Here is a 23,662-nt window from a genome sequence, read left to right as displayed (position 1 = left end):
GAGAACTTTTCCTAGAAGCGCTGGACGTAGAAGCCATCCAGGAGCTGATTAGGAGATCTGAAACAAGGGCTGGAGCTCAGAGATTTCCGCACAGCCTGAATAAGGAGCGGAGCATCTCTGTCTCTGACAGGGAGTACGGTGAGGCTTTAACGTTGTTCTCCATTGTTCTGCAGAGTGGTTTGTCTCTTGGGGACAGCTGCACCTTTGCATCTGAGTTAACCCTGAAACTGGACAGACAGCACGGTCTCCTGAAGAGAAACAGCATCCACACCCACTTGCTGTCACTGACCAGGCTGAAGCATGAAGACAAGCTGGAGGCTCTCTCTGCTTTCTGTAAGCATTTATTCCGCCGCTACCAGACTCTACACAACCCTGGTCCCAAACTGGTGGTGAAAAAATACATGCTCTCCCACCAGCATGGTCTTTGCTCCCTCCATCTGGCCCTCCTCTGTGACTCAAACTCCGGCTTCATCTGCAACATGTACCTGTACTCTCCAGAGCAGCTGCAGACTCAGAGTAACACGCCTGTAGTTGTGCAAGTGGTCAAACGATTGGTAGAACCTTTCTGCGGCCAAGGGCGGATTGTTCAGCTGGACAACTCGGCGAGGATGGAGGGCAGACTCAAAACAATCCTCTCTGAATTACAGATTAATATTCAATTGTCATCATCAAAAAAAAAGCAAACAATATTCCTGGCATCATCTTCATCTCCGTCTAAACCTTCAGAGGAGTCAAAGTCAGAACTCACAGCCCACCTTCAGGGCTGGACTGGACCTGTTCTGCTCCCTCTGTCAGACCTGAGCGGATCTGGGGAAGATGCGTTCATGCCAGGCTTTTGGGTGGCCCTTCACACCGTCTGCATCAACACGTTTGTGCTCCACACTCTGCAGAGACGGGCCTCAGGACGAACAGTTCCTCTGCCGGGGTTCACCAGGGCTCTGGCCTCTCAGCTGGCCGCAGACAGCAGCATGGCTGTGCCCGTCCTGGCACGACTGAACAGCAGCTCCAACCAGGAAACCACAAATCTTTCAAAGCAAAGGTCAATCACGTTTGTTTGATTGCAGTCTTTGCTACACGAGAGGAGTAAAAACGTTTCTTTTTCAATAACTGAATCTCTATAACGTTTGTATTAGTGAAACGTTTACTGCAGCAGAATCCTGTCCATTACAGTCAGTAATACATTCAAATGATCTCTTCCTAAAAAGTCTAGATCTGAGATGTGTTTTTCAAGAGAAATGTCAAATATCTTGGGAACCTCAAGATTATTTTCATGTCTTCTCCTGTCTTTACCAGAACCAGGATACTTTCTCAGTTAGACTCCTCTGTTTACCTGGTTAAACATATACCCAAGAAAATGGCTCTATAGTTGGAATGTAATTTTTTTTGTTTTAGCTGCCACTAACTGTATCAATATGCAAAAAGCATAAAATCTTACCAAATGTTTTTGTCAAGTTTTGAGTGCAAATATCTCAGTACACTTGAAATAAGACAAAACTAACTTACCAGCGACTTTTCAGCAAAACGTAATAGCTTGTTTTAAGTCAATAATTCTTTAATATTGATTTTAAAAGTACTAATTCTACTGACAGATTTTTCACTTAAAGCAATACATTTTCCAATGTTATATGTAAAAAATCTGCCAGTGGAGATAGTCATTTTTAATCTAGATTCAAGAATCATTCACTTAAAACAAGCTTCTACATCTTAACTTACTAGTACAAATTTACTAGTAAGATACACTGCCTGGCCAAAAAAAAGTCGCCACCTGGATTTAACTAAGCAAATAGGTACAAGCCTCCTGTTGGATAAGTACTGCATAGGCGATTATCTTTCAGCTGGCAACAAGTTATTTAACCCCAGCTGATGCAATGAGTAACTCCTCATTTCTTAAACAACCATGGCAAAAGACACATCCTGTGGTCGTGGAAAAGACGTTAGTCTGTTTAAGAAGGGTCAAATCATTGGCATGCATCAAGAAGGAAAACATTTAAGGAGATTGCAGAAACTACTAGAACTGGGTTAAGAACTGTCCAACGCATCATTAAAAACTGGAAGGATGGTGGGGAACCATCGTCTTCCAGGAAGAAATGTGGTCGGAAAAAAATCCTGAATGATCGTGATGGGCGATTACTTAAACGTTTGGTCAAATCAAATCGAAATAAAACAACAGCAGAACTCAGGAGTATGTTTAATTGTCAACGCAAAAGCATTTCCACACGCACAATGTGAAGGGAACTCAAAGGGTTGGGATTGAACAGCTGTGTAGCCGTAAGAAAACCTCTAATCAATAAGGCTAACCAGAAAAAAAGACTTCAGTTTGCTAGGGAGCATAAGACTCTGGAGGAATGGAAGAGGGTCATGTGGTCTGATGAGTCCAGATTTACCCTGTTCCAGAGTGATGGGTGCATCAGGGTAAGAAGAGAGGCAGGTGAAGTGATGCACCCATCATGCCCAGTGCCTACTGTACAAGCCTGTGGGGGCAGTGCTATGATCTGGGGTTGCTGCAGTTGGTCAGGTCTAGGTTCAGCAACATTGTGTGCCCAAAGAATGAGGTCAGCTGACTACCTGAATATACTGAATGACCAGGTTATTCCATCAATGGATTTTGTCTTCCCAAATGGAACGGGCATATTCCAAGATGACAATGCCAGGATTCATGGGGCTCACATTGTGAAAGAGTGGTTCAGGGAGCATGAGACATCTTTTTCACACATGGATTGGCCACCACAGAGTCCAGACCTTAACCCCATTGAGAATCTTTGGGATGTGCTGGAGAAGGCTTTGTGCAGTGGTCAGACTCTCCCATCATCAATACAAGATATTGGTGAAAGATTAATGCAACACTGGATGGAAATAAATCTTGTGACACTGCAGAAGCTTATTGAAACAACGTCACAGCGAATGCGGGCTGTAATCAAAGCTAAAGGCGGTTCAACAAAATATTAGAGAGTGTGACCATTTTTTGGTGGCGACCTTTTTTTTGGCCAGGCAGTGTATCTTTGTCTTATTTTAAGACAAAACTAACTTACAATTTCTAAACTTACAAGTTTCTATGAGAAACTAGTAATAAAAGTGCCATCATGATGAGCTAAATCAAAAAACAGCATTATCAAATCTTATCTTCTGATTTCCAATTATAAAACCATACATATCAAATTACAAAATTTTAAGTTTTGTAGTACTTTTTAAGTTTTAAAATAGTCATCACTTAAAACTCCAGGACAGTTTAGAGGCAAATTAGGGATTAAATTAAGATGATCTTTCTCTAAGTGACATTTTTCTCTCGAGGACTCGTTGCTTTTGTCCTGAAAGCAAAGCTGTTATTTCTATTTTCAAGTGAACCACATTCAAACGAGAGCATTGCCACGATTGAGACGAATTGGTTTGTGGCATTCTGCTTGTTTTCTTTTGAACTGAGTGGATGCAGAATGCTGAGAACTGGTGTAATGTCTCCGTTACCAGGCTACCGTTCGATCTGGCAGGAACCAAAAGAGTCTGGCCTGGTAAACGAAAGCTTTTCATTTTTCCCCCCCCCACTTTAGAACCGAACTGATCATGATTAACAAAAAAAAAAAGCAAAAGGCTGATGCATGTTCTGTGTGTGATGCTGCAGGTCAAACACAAATGGCTGTTTTCAGATGATGGAGGGCACGAGCTACAACTTGAGAAGTAGGCCATGCACGCCATCGAACAAGCAGGGCAAACCAGGAGTTGTTGGGTTAGACAACATCGGCAATTCGTGCTACTTCAATGCTGTGATGCAGTGTCTCTGTTCAACCATGCCCTTTGTAGAAGACCTCCTCAGTCAGGAAACACGCAGAGAGCTGGCAAAGTACGCGGCGGCCCACAAACCACCTCTTCTCTCGTAGACCAGACGAGCCTTCCCCAGTGATCTGACCTCTCTGTTTGTGCAGGTGCGAGTGCGGGATCGCGCAGGTTTTCATCGAGCTTCTGGAGCAGATGTGGCAGGGGAGTAGCACCAGCTGTTCCCCTGTGCAAGTCATGTCTACGCTGCCCTCCGTCTTCCCCCAGTTTGACAGCTATACCCAGCAAGACGCACAAGAACTGCTGCTCCACCTTCTGGACGCTCTGCACGAAGACTTAAAAAAGGTGCATCAAAATCTCTCATCTGCAAACACTGTTTTCTGCTCGTGTCCAGATAATCCAATTAAACAATTTCTAATTAATTAGCTCAACTTTTAATGTATGATTAAAGTCATGTTTTATGCTTTTGGGAGTCCAATGCGGTGTATTTAAGGGATTTGTTTTTCTTTAATGATTTGATTTGATGTTCTGTTTGCAATTTTGCTTGATTCCTGTAAAGTGTCTGAGTTTTTAGAAAAGCGGTATGCAAATAAAATGTATCAATATTATTATTAATATTATTATTATTAGTAGTAGTAGTAGTAGTAATGTAGATTTAAGTTCTGGTTGCATTTTAAGAAAACATCTCAACCTTTCAAGTTTGCACTCCTTTTCCCAGTTCATATTTGTGTTCATTTGGTTGCAAAACGTCAGATGCATTTGTCAAGAAAACAGCCAGGAAAGAATCAGAGCAGAAGCTCCAAAACTGAGTCCACCATTGTCTCGGATCTGTTTGAAGGCCAGCTAAGCTACCTGACCAGCTTCCTCCACTGTGGTCATGAGGCGCGCAACAGTCAAACCTTCACCATACTGTCACTTCCCATCCCAAACGGCAACAAGAAGTGGTCCATTCAGGCACGTTTTACCGGATTCGTCGCAAGGTGCTCTTCTGGGTCTTGGTGGTTCGTCCTGACCTTCATCCAGTTTGTGTGTCTGTGCAGGATTGCTTATCCCTGTTCTTCGAGGAGACTGTCCTGACTGGGGCGGAGCAGACCTACTGCTCAGACTGTGGCCTAAGAAGAGAAGCAACAGTGCAAACTTATTTAAACAAACCTCCAGAGATTCTCATTTTGCACCTGAAACGGTGGGTAAGAACATCATCGAAGAATACTATAGCTGTAATTCTGAAGTTCTTATTGAATTCGTTAAATTGGATGTAACATCTCACCTACTGATCCATGAAGAAGAGCAGCTAATGGGGATTGAAATCTTCACACAATACTGGGCTTAAATAATTAGCTTCAGTGATCGTTTTTTGCCTTATTCATTATTCAGCACCATGTTTGCTTTGGCCAAAGCGAAGGAATAGCGTGTTTTTTTTTTTAAAAAAAAGCCTTTTTTTTTTGTTTGTTTGTTTGTTTGCATTTAGGGTACTTTCTTTAATCTGTTAAGAAGTCTATTTAAGAAAAATACAATACCTTCAAAGTGACAATAAATGCGGGTTTCGGAATTGGCTGTAAAAATGGCTAGTGGGGCAGTATTATGTAAAGTCAACTTTTTTTTTTTTAGCTTTACATCACGTTATAATGTTATTCCCTCGTCAAAAACATACCTGGAGTCCTTTAGTCTCCCGTGGCAACCATTCAGCTGTGCTGAACGCCAGGTGCGACCGAGCGACGCAACTTCCCCACTCAGCTGCTTCAGACTAGTCGGCAGCAATTAGCAAACACCTGGAGGAACTGCGCATGTGCTGAGCTCATTATAGACGCTGCTTCTCAGCTGGTGAAAACGTTGTTAAAGGGCTAATAGAGAAGCGATGTGAGGACTTTCTGAAGGCAGACTATTGGGAAAAGAGCATGACTTTTTTTTAAAGAGACAGTGGCCCAATTTTAAGGCGTTAAATGACACGGTCAAATTTTTTTTAAGTCATATTGGATAAATAGCATTTGTACACCAACTGAAGGTAACACAGTTACTTGATTATGCTGTAAAATGATAACATGTGACTGGAAAACACACAATGCTGCCCCTTTAAGTGTTTAATAAAGTGGCTCAAGCACCCTGTGTAGGCAGAATGTAAATGTCTTTATTTATCCAACATAATTATCTTCTTTAAAGGTTTGGCTGTAAGGGGAGGAGACAGGTCAAGTTGTCAGCCAATGTGTCGTTCTCCATGGAGCTCGATATCACTCCGTTTCTGTCCAGCTCGGTGCGGAGTTGGTCATCTTACCATCTGTATGCTGTTGTGGTGAGTGACCAGACGACAGAATGCAATAAGCTGCATTACTTATGCTATCTTGGTGTTCAAAGTCCGTCTTCAAGGGGTCGGCATCCTGCATGTTTCAGTTCTCTTCCTGGTTCATCACACCTACATGGAAACATTAGGATGTAGTGGAGGTAATGCAGGGTGTTGGCCCAGGGAGAGAAATAAAACATGCAGGACCTCGAGGCCCAACATCGGACAGTGCTGCTCTGCTGCATCTTTCTCTCATCTCATCTCTGAACAAAAATATGTGCCTACGTCAGATGTGGGACTCGTTGAGTAATGCAGTTTAACAAATAGACAGTCAGTTTCATATAAACTATATTACAAATACAGTTGAAACCCATTATTTACATATTTCTTCTTTATTACTGTCTGAAGTCAAATCAGACCAAACTTATATTGTTTTAGGTCGGTTAGAATTACCAAAATTCCTTCCATTTGCTAAATGGCTTAATAATTAGAGAGAACATATCAAAGATTTATTTATTAAAGGGGCAGTATTATGTGGTGACATTTTATAGCACAATCTAGTAACTATGTTTACTTCATCTGTTATAAAAAATGCTGTAAACTTAAAATGAATTAGACTTTGTAATTTGACGCCTTTAAATTTGCGTCTGTTTCTTTAAGAAGCTCCTGCTTTTCCTGACACTGCCTTCAGCATGTCATTACAACATGGTTCTTCATTATGCCCTTAACAAATATTCTTAGACGCCCTGGACTGAGAAGCAGCTTGTGAAAGTTCACCAGACATTACCACCATTTGCTTATTGTTGCTGCCACTAGTCTGGAGGAGCTGAGTGGGGAAGGTGAGGGGTTCGCTGTGAGACGGGGGCTTGGCTGGAGGCTGCAGCTCCAAGGAGGGGCTTTGTAGAAATAAAGTTAACAAAACTTGCAATTGAGCATTAAACAAATTCACTTTCACTGTTTTTGGTTCATTTGTAAATTATTAAGATAAATTCGAAAATATCCCTTTGTAATCTCCAAATGATTTGGAGCTAAAATCTTTTTGGCTCCAAGATTTGGAGAAAAACAAAGTTCTGAAATAGTTCTTAGAATTATGCATCTACATGCAAGATCACAAAGTGTTGTGACTTTGACACAACACTTTGACTTGCTATATCAAAGATAAAGAATGGCACCTAGATATGAATCAACCCTAAAACCTTTTAACTTGAAAAGTTAACATGCAAACATTTTCCATTTTCCCTCAAAACTTGGAAATCTGTTAAATATCACAAACTACCAGACAAGAAAATCACTGTCTATATTTTAGTTTTATCCCAGTCGTTGGTCATATTCAATGAATTAATGAAAAGTTTATGTACTTCAGTAACTCACTTCACAGGAGAAACATGATGTAGATTACACACAGACTGATGTTCAAAGCTTTTATTTCTTTTGATGAAGATTTCTTACCTACAGCTGATGGAAAGATGACATTTAAGATTTAAATTATCAGACCAGTATTAAAAAATCTTAAAGCAGAAATGTGGGTCTAATGAAAAGCTTGCGTAACGACTTTTTTTAAAAGCTACTTTTAATCTGATTTTTAAAAACTGGAACCCATGTTCTAATTTATTGAGCATAAATTAGAAGTTGGTTTGGAAACTACATAAGGAAAGCAAAATAAAATAAAAAAATTTAATAAGACGACAAATGAACCATTTTCTTTCTCCAGATCCACAGAGGTAACCTGGACATGGGTCACTACACGGCTCTGTGCTACAACTCGGTGCTGGAGACGTGGCATTGGTTTGACGATTCTCTGGTCAAGGAAGTGCACGGGAGCGTCGTGCAGTCTCCAGACGCTTACGTTCTGTTCTACAGCTGCGACCCTTTCTAGATCCAAGAGCTCTGAAATCTCCATCCTCAGCAACGGATAATAAAATGCATTGCCACACAAACGCAAAATTTGTTGCTTGTTCTTCAGCTGGCTCCTCTGTAGGACGAAAAAAAAAAAAACTTTTAAAAAACCAGCTTAAATTGACAATGTAATCCAATTCTGGATCAAATTGAGAAAAAAAAATGCACAGACAATTTATTTGAAGCAGTTTTAATAAATAGTCATACAAGTTGTTTTGAGGTTAATATAATCATGTTAAGCAATTTGTATTTAGAGAATTAAGAATAAAAGATTGAATGAAGAAAAAAAAAACTGATTATAATTTCATGCTAGGCCATAAAAGTTTACTCAGATGTAGTTAAATCCTTTTAACTCTCAATCTCGGCTCCATTAAGAAGCAACATCAGTCTGGTTTGTTGTTTCTCACATAATTGTTTGGTCAAAGAGTCACGCAGCCAACGCTGAAAATTCACTCAATTCTTCATATCGTCAGGCTCAGTAAACAAAAAAAAAATATGCAAAAACAAATGTATGAATAAGATCTAGATAATCTATCCCATTAAGTCATACTCTTAATAGTGTTTGAATATGATAAATCTGAAGGTAAATATAACATTACAGGAACATGTTGAGTGTTCTGCACTGGCTGGAGTGAGACAGATGAAATCCCAGCATCAGCATCGATTTAAAGCATTCTGAGATGGAAATAAAGGTCTGCTGTCCAAATAATGTGTCTTACCTGAACTTAAAGCAATTGCATATTGGATGTGCAAGAACGTGGGTTAATATGAACAAGCAACAACAGGCCTCCTCTTAATCTCAATAAAAGATCACACCGCCTCTCCTATTGCCTTCAAACAGCAGAAGGTTATACAGTTAGAGCCCAGAAGCCAATGGTCTGTCCTCACATAGATGGTCATATTTCACTGGCTGCTACTCTTAAGAGAAAAAAAACAAACAATTTGGTCAAGAGACAAAATTATTTACACAGAAACATCTTTAGTGTGCAACCTCGGCAATGCTAAGAATGTACAAGGCATCTAACTGTTAATCCAGCGTATGCAGTCGCTGCTATTTGCAACAGAAATGACTGAATCGACCATCGGCCCTAAAACAACTAAAGAAGTCAGATTAGCATGAGCATCGGTTCAGCTTCTGGATGATCAGTGATGTATACAGGTGGCATCGTTTTAACAGCTAACGGGTCCTCTAGTAGCTGAAGCGCTGCACAGAGTGCCTCCACCTTTCGCTCGTCATGATCCCAAAGTGGCTCGCTCGACCGCGACCCCCCTCGTTTTCCATACATGATCGATTAACCACAACTAACGTCGCGCCAGGCTCTTCACGGAGCAGAAGAAAATAACCTCTAGGCTTAAGCGTGGCTGCTGTGCGGTTGCTCCTCGTGTCTTGCGGCGGCATCACAGGGTGGAGTAAAACAGGATGTAGGCTGCGGACGACTTGACCGAAGACGAGGAGATTTCCGTCACTTCGTGGTCATCGAACTTGTACCAGCGCTGCCTGAGGGAGTTCTTACAGTAGGCCGTGTAGTGGCCGCCGTCTAAGCCCCCGTAGTGATTCTGCAGTGAAAAAGAAAAAGGTTAGATTGAGATTTACTTCTCACATAGAAGCAGTTTGGCCTCGTCCCTACTCACAGACACGGCATAAAGGTTGTATCTCCTCAGGTTCTGCTTGGGCCCGATAACATACTGGGCCAGGTCCAGACTGTCTAGAGGGAAATCGACAGATGTTTGTAGTTTTTGCCTCCATCTGCCTTCATAGGAGAACCTTTAGAAGGAGGTTGAACGAGTTAAAAGTCTGTATTTGCTCATAATGCTCATAACCTCCTGCATCGACGACAGACCGTTTTAAGTGAACCAGGACAATAGGAGGAACCTTCCAGATCTCCAGCTTCTTGGTGGAATCTCTGTGGGCTTTGCAGTGTCTGCAGAACACCTTGTTGTTGTCGGTGAGCTTTTCCTCTTTAGAGAACAACCTCAGACAATCCTACCAACAAGAGAGCAGAAAAATATTGGAGAAATGTCAAATTAAAACTTTTAGCGCTGCTCGTTGTATCTGTAAGAATTGCCTTTTTGTCTCTTTCTACATTCATTTTGTATATGTGAGCAAACCATTTCATATCCATGTACTACCACAGTTTTAGGTAATTACGTTTTAAGGTATATTCTGGAATAATTAACATAAATAGTTATGAAAAATACTCAAATATCATATTTAATTTAACTCGACTGTAAATTCTGGTTTGGAAAACTGGGTATGACCCTGACAGGAACCAATGGCTGTCAAACACCCATGCTAACAAACCCCGTTTTTTGTAATGTAAAGAGCATTACAAATTTTTTTTTAAAGAGTTTTCAACATATCACAATAGAGAATAGAGAAAAAACATTAAAAACAAAGCTTGATTAATCTAATTGCACACTTGTATACACTCTTGAACTGGCACTTGTGATTTAGTCCCAACATTTAGTCTCTTTGTCTCACGTACCATCAATGATAGTAAATCTGATGGACTTGAAATAAATTCCAGTTGCCCAGTAGGATTTTCTTTACATTTAACTTATTGTATTCTCTAGTTTAAACCACTGGAGCTATTTTCTGGTAAAAAAGACAAGCATCCAGACCTGGCTATAAACTCCCCAAACCTTCTGGTGGGATGTGAGTTAAATGAAACTAAATACAGGCTCTTGTTCTAAAAAGTTGTGTTTGGTACATAAATGAACACCAGGTGGCAGCAGAATGATCTGGGGTTAATATTCTTCACAGGTCTGACCCAAGCCTCTATGGGGCCCTAAGTGAAATTTGGTTTTGGGGCCCTCTGTTTCTGCTAACAATGTGGACCGGCTGGAATGAACAGTTAGAAAATTAGATCATTCACACACCTGCTATAAACTTATTGCATCGCTGGCAGTGCTGTTTGCATTATATCCTATGCGTGTATAATATAGGATACATTTATCGACCAGTTAATTTCTGGGCGCCGATTTCCTTAATTTTGGGGGATTGTGATCAGCCGATACTTACACATGAAGCCCATCTTATCCACTGATCTTATCTTCGTCAGCAAAGGTTTAAAATCAGCCTCTGTTCTCTTCTGCTCCACAGTGAGAGGTTTGACTGACAGACCGGGCCACATTTCAGACAAAAAAAATTGTATAGGCCAAAATCAAAATCAGCAGGTCAGGCTTTTTAAAGATCAGTAACTGGGTTTAGCCAGAAAACTGCAATCAGTGCAGCCCTTCACACATATTCATGACATTCTTTGATTAAATTAATTTCTCTTAAGCGTTACTCCAACAGCTAAAAATTTAATTTTTGCGAGTTTTTCTCCCCTGTGGATGTAGACAGGTAGCGGGTTGATTCTGAGCGTTCAAATGATTTTAACAGAAGTTTCACATAACTTATAAGTTGATGTAGAAATAATGTTTGTTTTAGCCACATGAATGATCAGCAGCAAACAACAAATCCCCAACTACAGCTTAGAGCAGCTCATTGATATATTAATGCAGTAGCCATGTAGCCTGATGTAAAACTAAAAAGCTAGACAATGTCAAACATTGAGAAGTTTTAATTACTCTTATCAAATGTCATCAAACGTGGCGTTTTGAAGCTAAAAAACCTCAGAAACATACAGAACCAAGTAGGAGAATCAACCAATTTCAAGTTTAAACTCAGTTTCACACAAAGACCCCAACATAAATGTTTGGCTGTTGAACTGAACCATTCCAGGTCGCTATAAAGCTAATTTTCTATCAGCAGCTTCACAAATCTTTTTTATAAACATTACATTACCAAGACACATTAAAACAAACCTTTATCTGGGCTTTTTTCTATTCTTCCTCTTTCTTTTCTCCCTCCCTGAAGGATAAGTCCTTTGTTGAGACATTGTTTTGCTAACTTATCTTTTACCGGAGCTTTGGACGTTTGGATGCACTCTGGGGGCCCCAAGAACAAATTTTCTTTTCTTTTTGTCCATAAAATTGCAAAAACAAATCACTTCATGATGAAATTGTGTGTTTTTGTTATTATAATGACATAGAAATTGTTACTAAAAAATAAAAAATATTTATTTTTTATTTAGCCCCTCAGCTCCCTTTAGTGGAGTAGCCACTAAGGGGCCCCTTATCTCCTTAGTGGAGCTAAGGGGCCCCCTCAGTAGAGCCCCCTTAGGGCCTTGTGTAAGCCCTGATTCTTCAGATTGAATTGAAGTTTTATGTTAATGTTAATGACGCTTGAAATACCAGTGAGTTTAACCCCAAGCTATGAGGCAAGTATCATAAATCAAAAATATAAAAAAAAAATGACTTCCTGGGAAGAAAATTAAAGCTACAATGAAGACAGACCCAACAGAGAATCTGGGGACTCGGATGAAAAGGTTTAGGGACAATACATGTTTTTACTGTGAGATAAAAATGGAGAACCTAGCAAATTTGATCAAACCAAAGAAGACAGAATTCTGAAAAATGCTAAAAGGTGCTTCAAAACAAAGTGCAATATTTTGGGAAAAGTTTCAAATGTTTGTCATGGCTGTCCTTCACAAAACCTGAGTAAAACTTGCAGAGGAACACGAGTAGACAGACAATCTAATTAGTTTGCTCAACTTAAGAATTACCAGTAAATAATAATTTTAAAAACAAACTACTTTGCAGTTGTTAGAGAGAAAACTCCCAGCGCTGCGTTCATGTCGTGACTGACCTGCAGGGAGCACTTGCTGGTGGAGGCCAGAGGCAGCGACAGGTACATGAAGGTCTCAAAGGTGCGTGATTTGCGATGGCAGGTCAGACACTGGACCGTGGACTTGAACTGACCCTGGAACAGCGCCACGATGATGGACTCGTTCAGCAACTTGTGCTTGTTCCAGGCCACGTTGGCCGCGTTCTGGTCATCCAGGTGGTCGTTTTCTTCCTCCTTGTACCGCTTCCTGTTGTCGGCCTGACAACAGAGGCAAGAAAAAAAACCTTAATGGCACACGGCAAACCGCTGCATGTCAGGTTAGTAACACATGTCAGAAAAGACTCAAAGAATGTCCTGCTTATATATATTATACACTGCCTGGCCAAAAATAAAGAACCATCACATCTAATTAAACAAACAAGTTGTTGTGCCTGTGCTGCAAAGTGTTGATTTCTCAAATGAATGAGTGTTGAATCATCTTATGAGATGAAAATGAGTGAATCTTTTGAGTTACATGTTAAAAGATTGATTAAGAGAATATTTTCACAGATAAACGAGCCACAACATGATTTAGGACTTTTAGGATTCCTTCACTGCTAATGAACTAACATCAACAATCCAACATCTGCTGGAAAATAAATACATGCAAGCTTAGTGAAACTACTCCATGAGATAACTATAACTAAAAAAACCCCAAGGTATATTAACATGTGATCAATTTAACTTGTAATTATATATGCAGTAGTTTTAGGAAAATGTAAATGTATAGTTAAAATTTTGGTCAGGCAGTGTTGTAGGCTCCTCAGTATGCAGCTCAACGAGATCAATCCAACCATGAAAGGGCAGGAAAATATCCAGTGCCCTGCAAAAGTAATCACACCCCTTGAACTTTTTATATTTTGTTGCATAGCCACAAACTTCAGTTTATTTTATTCTGATTTCATAGGAATAATGAACACAAAGTAACTGAAATATAAGGAAAATACATAACTTCACTTTTTTTTTTTTTTTTTTTTAACAAATGTGTATTATGTGTTTCTATTTTTCCTTTTACTGCCATCTGTAAATGAAATAATTTATTTACCTAATTAGTAAACACTCATCTCAGGACTCTAGGACATTAATCGTGTCTCGTTCCTTCCCCTTCACAACTACAGTACGCACCATTTTGTGTTGATTTATCACAAAGTTACAATAAAATACACTGAAGTCTCTGGCTGCTATGCAGCAAAAACATGATGAAGTTGAATGAATATTAGTACTTTTGCAAGGCGGTTCAAGTGGCAGGTTACGAATATCATAAAAAAAATTGTTGTTGAATTATTTAAAATCTCAGAAAGAGTCAAATGGACACTGAACTGGGCCAACCTGATGGCAGATGGTCTGGACATCACACAAGAGGAAAGTGATGGAATGGAAATTGGGTTATGAGAGATGCACTTTCCTGACTGATCCAAAGTTTTCACTACATTATCTTCCAAATCAAAGCAGACGTGTCAGGATTCACTGTCGTCACAGTACTAGACTGAGCTCCTAATGAACAGCTCTGATTAAAAACTGGCTTTGAGAACAAGTGTTTGGAAATATTAAGTCTTGAGTTATTTATGGAGTTAAAAAACCCCCAACAGATTTAGGAATGAAACTGAAGAACTTTTGTTTGCTCTCTCAGAATTTTATCTAGACCTTTTTCTTTATTCGAATGCACATGAAGCTGGTAAAAAAAAAAAGAAACAACAACAATCAGACGCAGGCAATGAGAATATTTTGGGTCTACATGCACAGAGGTTCTGAAAGAGCATCGGACTGGACAGATGTAGACACAGCACATTCACACTCCTGCAGGAGGACCAGAAACACACAGCTCTTTACTTACTCTCTAAATTTCCATCAAAATGATACCCAGTGAAAAATAAATAAACGAAAAGAAAAACAGAAAGAAAGAAAGAAAGAAAGAAAGGAAATGATAATTGACTTATGCTTTTAACTGTTTACAGACACATTAGCAAAAGCATACAGGTGTAGAAGAATTAGGTAAGTCATGATTTAAATTATTGCTGCAGCGAACTATTATTTAATTACATGAATTATTCAGACAATTAATCGAATTTAATAAATGGCGTCTTCTTCAACCACCTATGCTTATTCTATACAATATTAAAAAATATCTAAAACATGAAAATAAGAATTCAATTCCCTTTTCTAAGTAAGAAAAACATTTATTTCCTCAAATGTAATAGCGTAGCAAAGGACGCATCTGCAGCTAAATAAATACTAAAATACTTCTATAAACCTTTTCTGCTTTACTTGTAAATTCAGTGTAGGGCTGAACTGCTGACGATTTTTCGAACTAACCAATTAGTACCTGGAGGCCAAAAGATAATTAATTGGAGGATTTGACAGAATTTGGGGAGTTCTGGGCAAAACAAATAAGATTTTTCATCATAAAAGCAGAATGTATTTATTTTTTGTACAGTTTTGGCTTAATTAGTGCTCAGTGTTTTTTCAGGAAGAGGCATATTTTTGAGTCGGTACACTCCAATTAATGATTGATTTCTAAATTAGTTGATTCTTTCAATCATCCACTAATCAAGATTAATCTGACTAATTGTTTCAGCCCTGATTTAAATGAATATTTTTGAAACAAATGTTAACTCAGAAAGCGCACATCCTGCCATGAATGTTTATCTTTTAAATAAACGGGAAGCTCCATGCTTCCCGTTTATTAAATGAAAGTGTGTGTATTAAATGAAAGTGTGTCCCACCTTGTTGAGGTCTTCATGCAGGCCGTCCATCAGGAACAGGAGCAGCTCCTGGGAGTCCTGCTGGTCATAGCCTGCAAACTGATCATTGATCTTTCCTATGGTGCTCTTGAAGTCCCGGGGACTGATGCACTTGTACAGACCGGCCCACAGCGCTTTCATTATCACTCCAAACTCCTCTGCAACCTCCCCTTTATGGCCAAGAATGTTGGACCTGGCAGACAGAGGTAACGGAGATGTAGTCAGACCGTTTTACACCGAATCGCCGGGTTCCGCCTGACGAGGACCTCACCTGTTGATGTCTTCAAGGTACAAGTTGTTATTGAAGTAATCGGCCATGCGAGGAGTGTTGCAGAGACACTGCAGGATGGAGTTCATATAGCAGGTGTTTCCTAGGTTTCGAAGGCCAGTCAGTGATGCGCCCAAGCCTCCGAAGGAGGGATTCAGGTTGCGAAGCTTAGCCGCAGACGGCCGCACGCTCTCCACTTTAGAGTAAACCTTTACACTGGGAGGTCTGGGAGAGAAAGAATGGCCAGTTTAACAGAGAGTAGACCTTTTACTATCCTAGAACAGCAAGACAAAGACGCAGAAAAAGCTGATTAAAACACTGGGATTTTTGTCTAACAGACTATTATAGCACACCTACTACATAAATTCCCAGTGTTTTTTAATATTATTTTACTTCACATTGTTTACTAGAGTACAATCAATGGTTTTGCTGTTCCATAAAGCACCAAAGTGCTTTTATTTCATATAATCAGCTTTATTTTAAAGTATACTTGCGCTCCAATTTGCATTAATAATTCTAAAGTAAATTGAGCCCAATTTGATCCAAAGAGTTACTCACTACTTTAAAGTGATGCATTCAAGGTCCTTTTTGATCTGCAGGGCCACAAATGTCACTTAGGACTCCTTCAAAATTTACTAAATGACTCAATATTTGTTTTTGCAGTAGCACAAAACCTTATTCAACAAAAAAAAAGAAAACGGTACTTCTATCTACCTACACTTGCAAATGGGTAAATCTTTCTAGATAAATTAACCCCTTACAGCAACAATTATGTTACAAACTTTTAAGTTTCCTTTATTAAAAGCCAAGTTAAGCACAAATGGGCAGAAACAAGTACAAGAGGATGCAAATAAAGGAGTTCCAACTAAACAAGATTTGCATGCTACCTAATGAAAACAGCTTCTCACTCTGATGTGTACAATAGTACGGTATATCTGCTTCACGGAGACAAATTCAAAAGGCTCAAAGAAAAGAGACTAAATGAAAAGTGTATGTATACTTAACTGAACTAAACGATAAAAAATTGCCTATTAAGAAATCTATCACAGATCAATTTAGCTCTAAGAAATACCAAACAGAGAAAAACTAAATAACAAAAGTGTTCCTTACTTGGTTTCTCTGTTGATGGTGGGTATGACTGCAGCAGCGGTTGGAGCGGTCGTCTTTTTCTGCGCCTCCTCGCTCACTTCCTGGCTAATGTCCGGAGAAGAGTAGGAACGTTTCAGCTTGGACTGTTCCCGCTCTCGGTCGTGGCTCGTGTCGGGCTCGGCGGGCTTCTGGGACCGAGGTTTGGCGGTCGGCGGGGTGGACGGTGGGGTCTGAGGGACGGTGACCTCTGGAGGGTAAAGGTGGACGCGGTTTGTAGGGGAGTGGTAGTATCTGTAGGTCCCAGTCACTGTGTCCAAAAACTAACCGGAAACAAGAGGGAAGAAAGTTTTTGAGTTGAAATAGGCAACACTTATGGTCAAATAAATGGAAATTTTAATTGACAAGATTTAAAGTGATACCTTCATCCAACCATCAGGGAGGCCTGGCACACTCCTACCCATCTCCTCACTCCTTGCTCTAGTCAGAGGCTCCCTCTGTGAACCAAACAAACATTCACATAAAGGCTGCAATCAATGTGGGTTATAAGGTAGATTCCCCCCATTAATAAAATCCAAAACGTAAAAAGTCATTGTGTCTCCAGCTTTGCCCTTGAAAATAAATCACCAAACAAAGCAAAAATGTCTCACCTTGATTTCACTCACAATATGGTTGGGAGCAGGAGAATCCAGAGACATGCTCTTCGAAGGCGTGTCTGGGTTTTGTTCTTTCCCCCTCCGCTCTCTGTCGTCCCATACTTTCTTCTCTTTGTCTTCCTCTTCCTCTGCCGTCTGCCTTTCGAGTCTCTTCTTCTCCTGATGTCTTTTCTCCTCTTCCTCCTTCTTCCTCTTTTCACTTTCCTCCCTCTCCTTCTGTTCCTTCTCCCGCCGCTCCTCTTCCAAGCGGCGCTCCTGGTTGCGTTTTTCCTGTTCCTGTTTGGCCTTCTCCATCACGGCCACCGCCTCGGAGTGTATCTGTTGTTGCTCGTCTTTGGACAGAGAACCGCCGGAGCTGAGTGGAGGTTTAGCTGAGCGGTCAGGGATGATGGGGCCGTTCTGGGTTGAATCTATCGCAGACCGGTTCTGGCCGCTCTTGGTTTGATCGGACACCGGGACAGACGGTTTCTTGGCTCTGTCATACTGAAACGTGAAGAAGAAAACATCTGATGAGCAACAGTTGAGTGAATACTTAATAAAATTTAAGTTTCCAGAATGGATGAATTACCTGGGGGAAAACTCTGGCAGTTGTAGGCGACTGGCTAACTGCAGGATCCTTCTTACTCAGGTCCAAACCAGAATTAGTAGGTACTGTAATCGGGAGGTCAACGGTATCTGGCAACCTGTCAGCAACCACGGAGGTTTTGGATGCTGGCGGCTCAGCGGGTGAGACGCCGTTCACCAGAGCAGGAGCTGCTGGTTCCTGAGGTTCAGGTGAAATCTCTCGCTCAGGTGGAGTTGGAGTCGGAGGCTTCGGTTCCTCCAAAGACGGGTAGCTAAAGTTCACTGTTCAAAACATGGCATATAACAAACATAAGCATGGCAATACTAATAACTCATTGTGCTTAAATAACTACGGCCTATGATGTATGGCAACGTTGTTGCAGTGGTCAGCCGTAATTAGAGTCTCTGCTAGAGACTCGTTAATACGTCACTGTAAAAGTCTCATCCAGTAGATGTTTGATCCTTTAACTTTCTATTTTGTTGCTCATCATTTTGCAAGGAGGTATTTTAACTACACAAGTTTCAATATTTATTTTTGCATCCCTGCAAACATATGTCCTGATGAGAAAAGCTTTCTTTGTTTATGCTGCTTTAAACAACAAACTGTGTTTGTCTACACTTAAAGATCTCAATCAGTTGATACTTTGATCTAGCTGCATGGTTTTATCTTCCTATCGTTCAAAACATATCTGAGCCAACTGAATGGTTCATTATGAAGTTAATAACAAGCCAAGGAGATAGCTATGTCATTAATCCAGCTGTGTGGGACAGTCACTCTGGTTTAAGATCTGAAATTGTGTTTATGGATTCAGCAGTAAATCTCAACCATAAGCGCAGCTCCATGTACTTAAACTAAATGATTACTGATATGAAAATAAATAGAGGGACAAGCAGAAACAGCCAGGCGATGTTGTTCCAAGGCCAAACTACCATGATTCATTCTGACATTATCTATTTTTACTGCCCGTTATCTCAAATAAGGACAACCAAAAACAAGAACAAAGATTTCCAAACATGACGTTCACGACCTCTTTGAACAGATGTTGATCTCCATGAACACGACCCTAGCTCATGACGAAAGAACTAATTTCCTCTGACCCAGTTTTTTGTCTTCAGATGTAATGCCGGTCAGGTTTAATTTTGACAACACAGCCCAGATTTTGTAAAAACAATCATTGAATGGATGTTGTCAGAATCAACATTGAAGTTTAGTTGTTTCTGTAAACGCAGGGCTGGTGATACTCACGCTGTGGTAGGCTGTTGGTGATCGTTTGCCTCGGCGGTCGGACTTTAGCGTTGGTCGTATACATTGGATAAAACAGCAGCCAGTTCTCATAGCCTCCCTCCAGCACCAGTGGCTCACTACGCATAATGGTTAGGCTGTCCCACTGTGAAAAAGTGTTTGAAAATCATTGGTATCACTATAAAAATAATCTCCTCATTCGGACATAACGCAGAGGAAATACACAATTACCTTATAAATGGCGTCTTTTACACTCATCAAAGTGGTGCCTAATTTAAGGTCAGATGCAGAACTAAACCAGTCGAGCAGAACCACATAGTCAACAACTCCTCGCCTTCTCCAGTGATCTTTAGATGCGTCAGGCAACTTCGCCTCAATCAGAGTCACAGTGATTCTGAAAAGTTGCAACAAAACAGATTAAGATGCCACACTGAACTGAGACATACAGAAAAGATGAATCTTTTCACAAATTGATTTCACTTCTTGTGTAAAATTATTTTATTGTACATTTATGAATTGGACCCATCTTTCTTCCCCCAACATGACTCTTTTGTGGCTTGACGCTGAATAAATAAAGTGGAGTGTCGTCTCTCACCCTGGGCTGACGGCCTCCTCCGGCACACTGATGCAGGTCTGAGCCGGGACCTGCATGTGAGACTCCTCGTAGTCCCTGTGGCTGCGAGCATCCATCACCAGTACTGATATGGTCTGATCTTTCATCATGTTAAAAAGTTTCTCAGCTGTGATGCCACCTGCTGGTTGTGCAGCTAAAATGAAAAACAAGCCATATTTAATCAGGCTGTGCAAACTTTTTCAAAGCCCAGAGAAGCTCAATCAGCACAAAACATCAAAGAAGTGCAAGCAGCAAAATTTCACAGCAATCACTTTGTGATTTGTCTTTTGTGTAATTTACCTTTAGTGATGACACTTTTCAGTTCATTCTGCTCTCCTTTCGCCTTACACACACACACACACAAAATCAATTCTCTCATTAGTATAATAACAGGATTTTAAACATTTTTGTATTCAGGTTTCACTTTCTGATGCAAAATGCTGAGTAGTTGATTTGTTCACCTTTTTGCTGTCCTTCTTGTTTATTGTTGAGGCTTTTGGAGAATTTCGACCATCTTTCTCCGTTACCTCCTCCCTTTTCTTCTTCTCCTCTAATCGCTCCTTCTCCTCAAGCTTTCTCCGCACCTCAACTTCCTCATACCTGAGTGAAATATAAAATTAATTTGAATTAATAAAATATAACTCCTTACGTGCAATCTTAAAGCATGACCAGACTACATGTGATCTAAGATGAGCACAACCTCTAACCTGAGTTTAAGGCTTTCAGACAGCTTCTCGGCTTCTTCAATGGCTTTCTTGAAGCTATTTGCTCCAAGCATAGTCATGTAATAATCCTAAACAATTCAAAACAGAAAAAAAAAGTTTTAATCGAGATAACGTTATTAAATTAGTCACTTCAAATCAAAGTTGTCATACCGGTTGCTGCTTGAATTCTGGCCTTTTCTTTATGATGTCATAAACCGTCAAGTACTTCATGTACAGCACATAAGCTTTCTCCTCATCCCTGTCAAGACGACACTCCTCTGCCGCCTTGAACAGTTTGCAGGCACTCTGAACATAGCTGCAGTGGAGAAAAGAAGAAAGAGAACCTTTATTTAATCTTTTTAAACTCCCTCCTTACAGGTAAAGCATATTAAAATAAAACATCAAAAAGTTCATTTATTTCATTAATTCAATTTAAGAGGTGAAACTGATTTAACTTAGAAATATTTTACAAATTAAATAAAGAGATACAAAATAGTAAAACAGAATATAGATAGATCGATTTTTTTACAAGGTGATATCCAATATTCTGATTTCAGGTAATTAAGAAAATGATTTTTTCATACAGAAATGTTATTTTGTGTTATGGCCAACACAATCATGAGAAGACTACAGACTGGACAGTCTGACATCAAAAGACAGATTAGTCACAAAACATCATTGCCAAAGCAGGTGACTTCAAAAAATGAACTATCCAACAATATAAACAAAGGTGAGCGGTAAGAAAAAACTATGGCAGAAAAAGCTGCACAAGCAGAAGAAGAAACAACATCTAATAATGTGTACCAAAGTTCACTCAGGTCTTGAGCTGGTACAGCAGTCAGAGCCTCAAGAGTTATCAAACACACAAAACACGAGCTATCACTGTTGCGTTCTTCATGCCACTCCTGAAACAGGAAATGTGAGGACTGAAGCGCCTTAGTTTGAACATATGCAGAAAGAAGAATGAACTGTTGCTTAGTGGTTCTAATCTTTTTAATGAAAGTAAAATTTTGCCTTTCATTTTGAAATCAAGTTCTCAGAATCTGAAAGAAGAGCGGAGAGGCACACAATCTAAGCTAAGTGTGAAGCTAGCCAGTGATGCTCTGGGAGCCGTGTCATCTGCTGCTGTTGGTCCACCAACAGGTTCTATCGGCTCCAAATTCAGCCCGGACATTTCAGAGCACTTCCTGCTTCCCTCTGCTCGCAAACTTTATGGAGATGCTGATTTCATTCTCCTTGGCACCTGCCCACATTCCTACAAGAACCATTTCTCTTTAATGATAATGGTATTACTTTGCCTGTTTGACCGGCAAATTGCCCGACCTAAAGCCCGTACAGAATCTATTGGGTAGAGTTAAAAGCAAGAGACATCTGACAAAAAATGGTAAGCAAGCTGATGAGGGCCACTAAACCAATCTGAGGTTCCTCAACACCTCATCAGTCACAGCCAGATTGCCTTCAGTCTATGCTGCATTTATGTGCCAATCTATACTCAAGGAGAATTTAGTCATCATCATCATCATCATATCTTTATTCCAGACACAAAAAAGGTACATGGGTTTTACTAAATAAATAAATACTTCAAATATGTCAATCGGTGTGTAATGTATCTATATATTTTACTTTTTCAATTAAACTTCTCAATTACATTCACTTTTATAAATGATTGAGAGTAAATATGAATAAATACAAAAAACTGACACCTTTTGCACGTTAGTATTTCTTTTTTCACACTGGGTTAATGAATGTAAACATCATTACCTTCTGGTGCTCGTTTTGTCTGGCTTAATTTCAGCTTTTTTGTTGAGGTCGCCTAGAGATGTGGATAAATACAACTCCTTGGCCCCTGTGGAGACTGCAGGCATCTTGGTAGGTGATGAGTTCAGAGCTCACAAGCCGATGACCAGTCAGTGTCTCACACAACCTCTGGACATCTCTAAACACATCAGAAGCAAAATTAAAGGGACACAAAAAACAGTATTCGTGTGAAGATAAAAAAAAATGTGCTCACATAAAAAAATGTCATTACGATAAAACACAATTCGGGCGACATATATTCAACTTGGTTTCCATGTAGCGTCATTTCTAACAACCGTAAACGTTACTTTCACTATCATCGTGTTAGCTAGCTTTGGTTAGCTGTAGACAACAACATTAAGTTGTTTTCGCTAACGTTAGCTAAGACGACTTCTTCTAATAATATAGCCAAACCTAAGCTGACGGAGTACTAAAGTGGGCTTGCGCTGTAAATTGTATGCACCAACTGCTTTATTCATAAATGAACCGTTTAGGAAATAAAATGCGAACTTGTTGTTGTCTTCCTAGTTAGCTGCCTAGCTGCGTTAGCATGTTGCGTTGTGGAATAGCGCACTACACAACTATTACTGCTCTGACATTCACAGCTACAACTGAATTCAACGCGACGCCTACAGATTTCCCCCGGTTTTTTTTTTTTTTACAATAAAACACGTAGCAAGAGCTGTTTACTAAAATTTACTCCAACACAAATTACCTTTTCTCCGACCTGCTGATTACATTTAAGCTACTTTTCTGACAGCTGATTTCTGACTTCTTGTTCTGCTTCCTCCTCCTTTTTCTTCTTCTTCTTAGCATTAGGCTGTTATTGCTTATAATCAGCTTGGCAGCTCAATACCGCCACCAACTGGACTGGAGCGTAAAAACAAAAGAAAAGGAAAAAAAAGACGTCCAGTTTTCTGAACTATCACCTTGTAATAATAATAATAATACTAATAAAAACGTATATCTTTCATCGAAACAAAAAATGCATATTAACTAAGGTACTGTGTGGTAGAAAAGGCTTACCCTGCAGAACAGACAAGTCTCACAGACACTTGCACTTTGTCCTTTAAAACCTACAATTTAAACTCAATAAAGCAAGAATAACCAAATTATTGAAAGAAAAAGGCGATATGATGTAATGCCAATGATGCAGCTGGAGTAGTTATTAACTGTTAATTTGTATTTCAATGTATTTTAATTAATTTTTTCACACTTTGTAGTGAAATTCCTTCACTATGTAGTTTGAAAGAACTGTTTAGACAGTTTTTCCAGTCATTATTTTATAACCATATTCCAGCTGCATATCTGAACGTAGCCATTTACAAAAGGAAAAACATACC

At 39.8% G+C, this 23,662-nt stretch overlaps 2 protein-coding genes across 4 annotated transcripts; one reads left to right on the top strand and one right to left on the bottom strand.

The window, feature by feature from the left end:
- Positions 1-479: 479 nt before the first annotated feature.
- usp50 (ubiquitin specific peptidase 50) lies at positions 480-9,113 on the top strand. Its single transcript, XM_014469032.2, has 7 exons — positions 480-1,039; positions 3,614-3,832; positions 3,915-4,110; positions 4,519-4,719; positions 4,806-4,948; positions 5,923-6,052; positions 7,752-9,113. Exons 1-7 carry the CDS (start codon positions 480-482, stop codon positions 7,914-7,916), a joined length of 1,614 nt encoding a protein of 537 aa, XP_014324518.2. The 3' UTR covers positions 7,917-9,113.
- Positions 8,111-23,124, bottom strand: usp8 (ubiquitin specific peptidase 8). 3 transcript variants are annotated; one of them, XM_023332626.1, is made up of 20 exons: positions 23,035-23,124; positions 22,284-22,458; positions 20,694-20,838; positions 20,526-20,611; positions 20,280-20,418; positions 20,119-20,161; positions 19,801-19,972; positions 19,437-19,599; positions 19,209-19,350; positions 17,967-18,244; positions 17,393-17,881; positions 17,165-17,239; positions 16,767-17,065; positions 15,660-15,881; positions 15,371-15,581; positions 14,482-14,484; positions 12,630-12,866; positions 9,778-9,920; positions 9,569-9,701; positions 8,111-9,493 (listed from the first exon to the last, which is right to left on the bottom strand). In XM_023332626.1, the coding sequence occupies exons 2-20, from the start codon at positions 22,385-22,387 to the stop codon at positions 9,335-9,337; spliced, it is 3,243 nt and encodes a 1,080-aa protein (XP_023188394.1). In that variant the 5' UTR covers positions 22,388-22,458; positions 23,035-23,124; the 3' UTR covers positions 8,111-9,334. The 3 variants fall into 3 exon arrangements, with proteins under 3 accessions (XP_023188394.1, XP_023188395.1, XP_014324498.1); XM_023332627.1 differs by having other exon boundaries at positions 17,408-17,881; XM_014469012.2 differs by lacking the exon at positions 14,482-14,484.
- Positions 23,125-23,662: the final 538 nt, after the last annotated feature.

Source organism: Xiphophorus maculatus, chromosome 4 (genome assembly GCF_002775205.1).
Source record: "Xiphophorus maculatus strain JP 163 A chromosome 4, X_maculatus-5.0-male, whole genome shotgun sequence".
Classification (NCBI taxonomy): Eukaryota; Metazoa; Chordata; class Actinopteri; order Cyprinodontiformes; family Poeciliidae; genus Xiphophorus; species Xiphophorus maculatus.
Note: the sequence above shows the minus strand (reverse complement) of the source record. Positions and strands in the feature narration are given on the sequence as shown.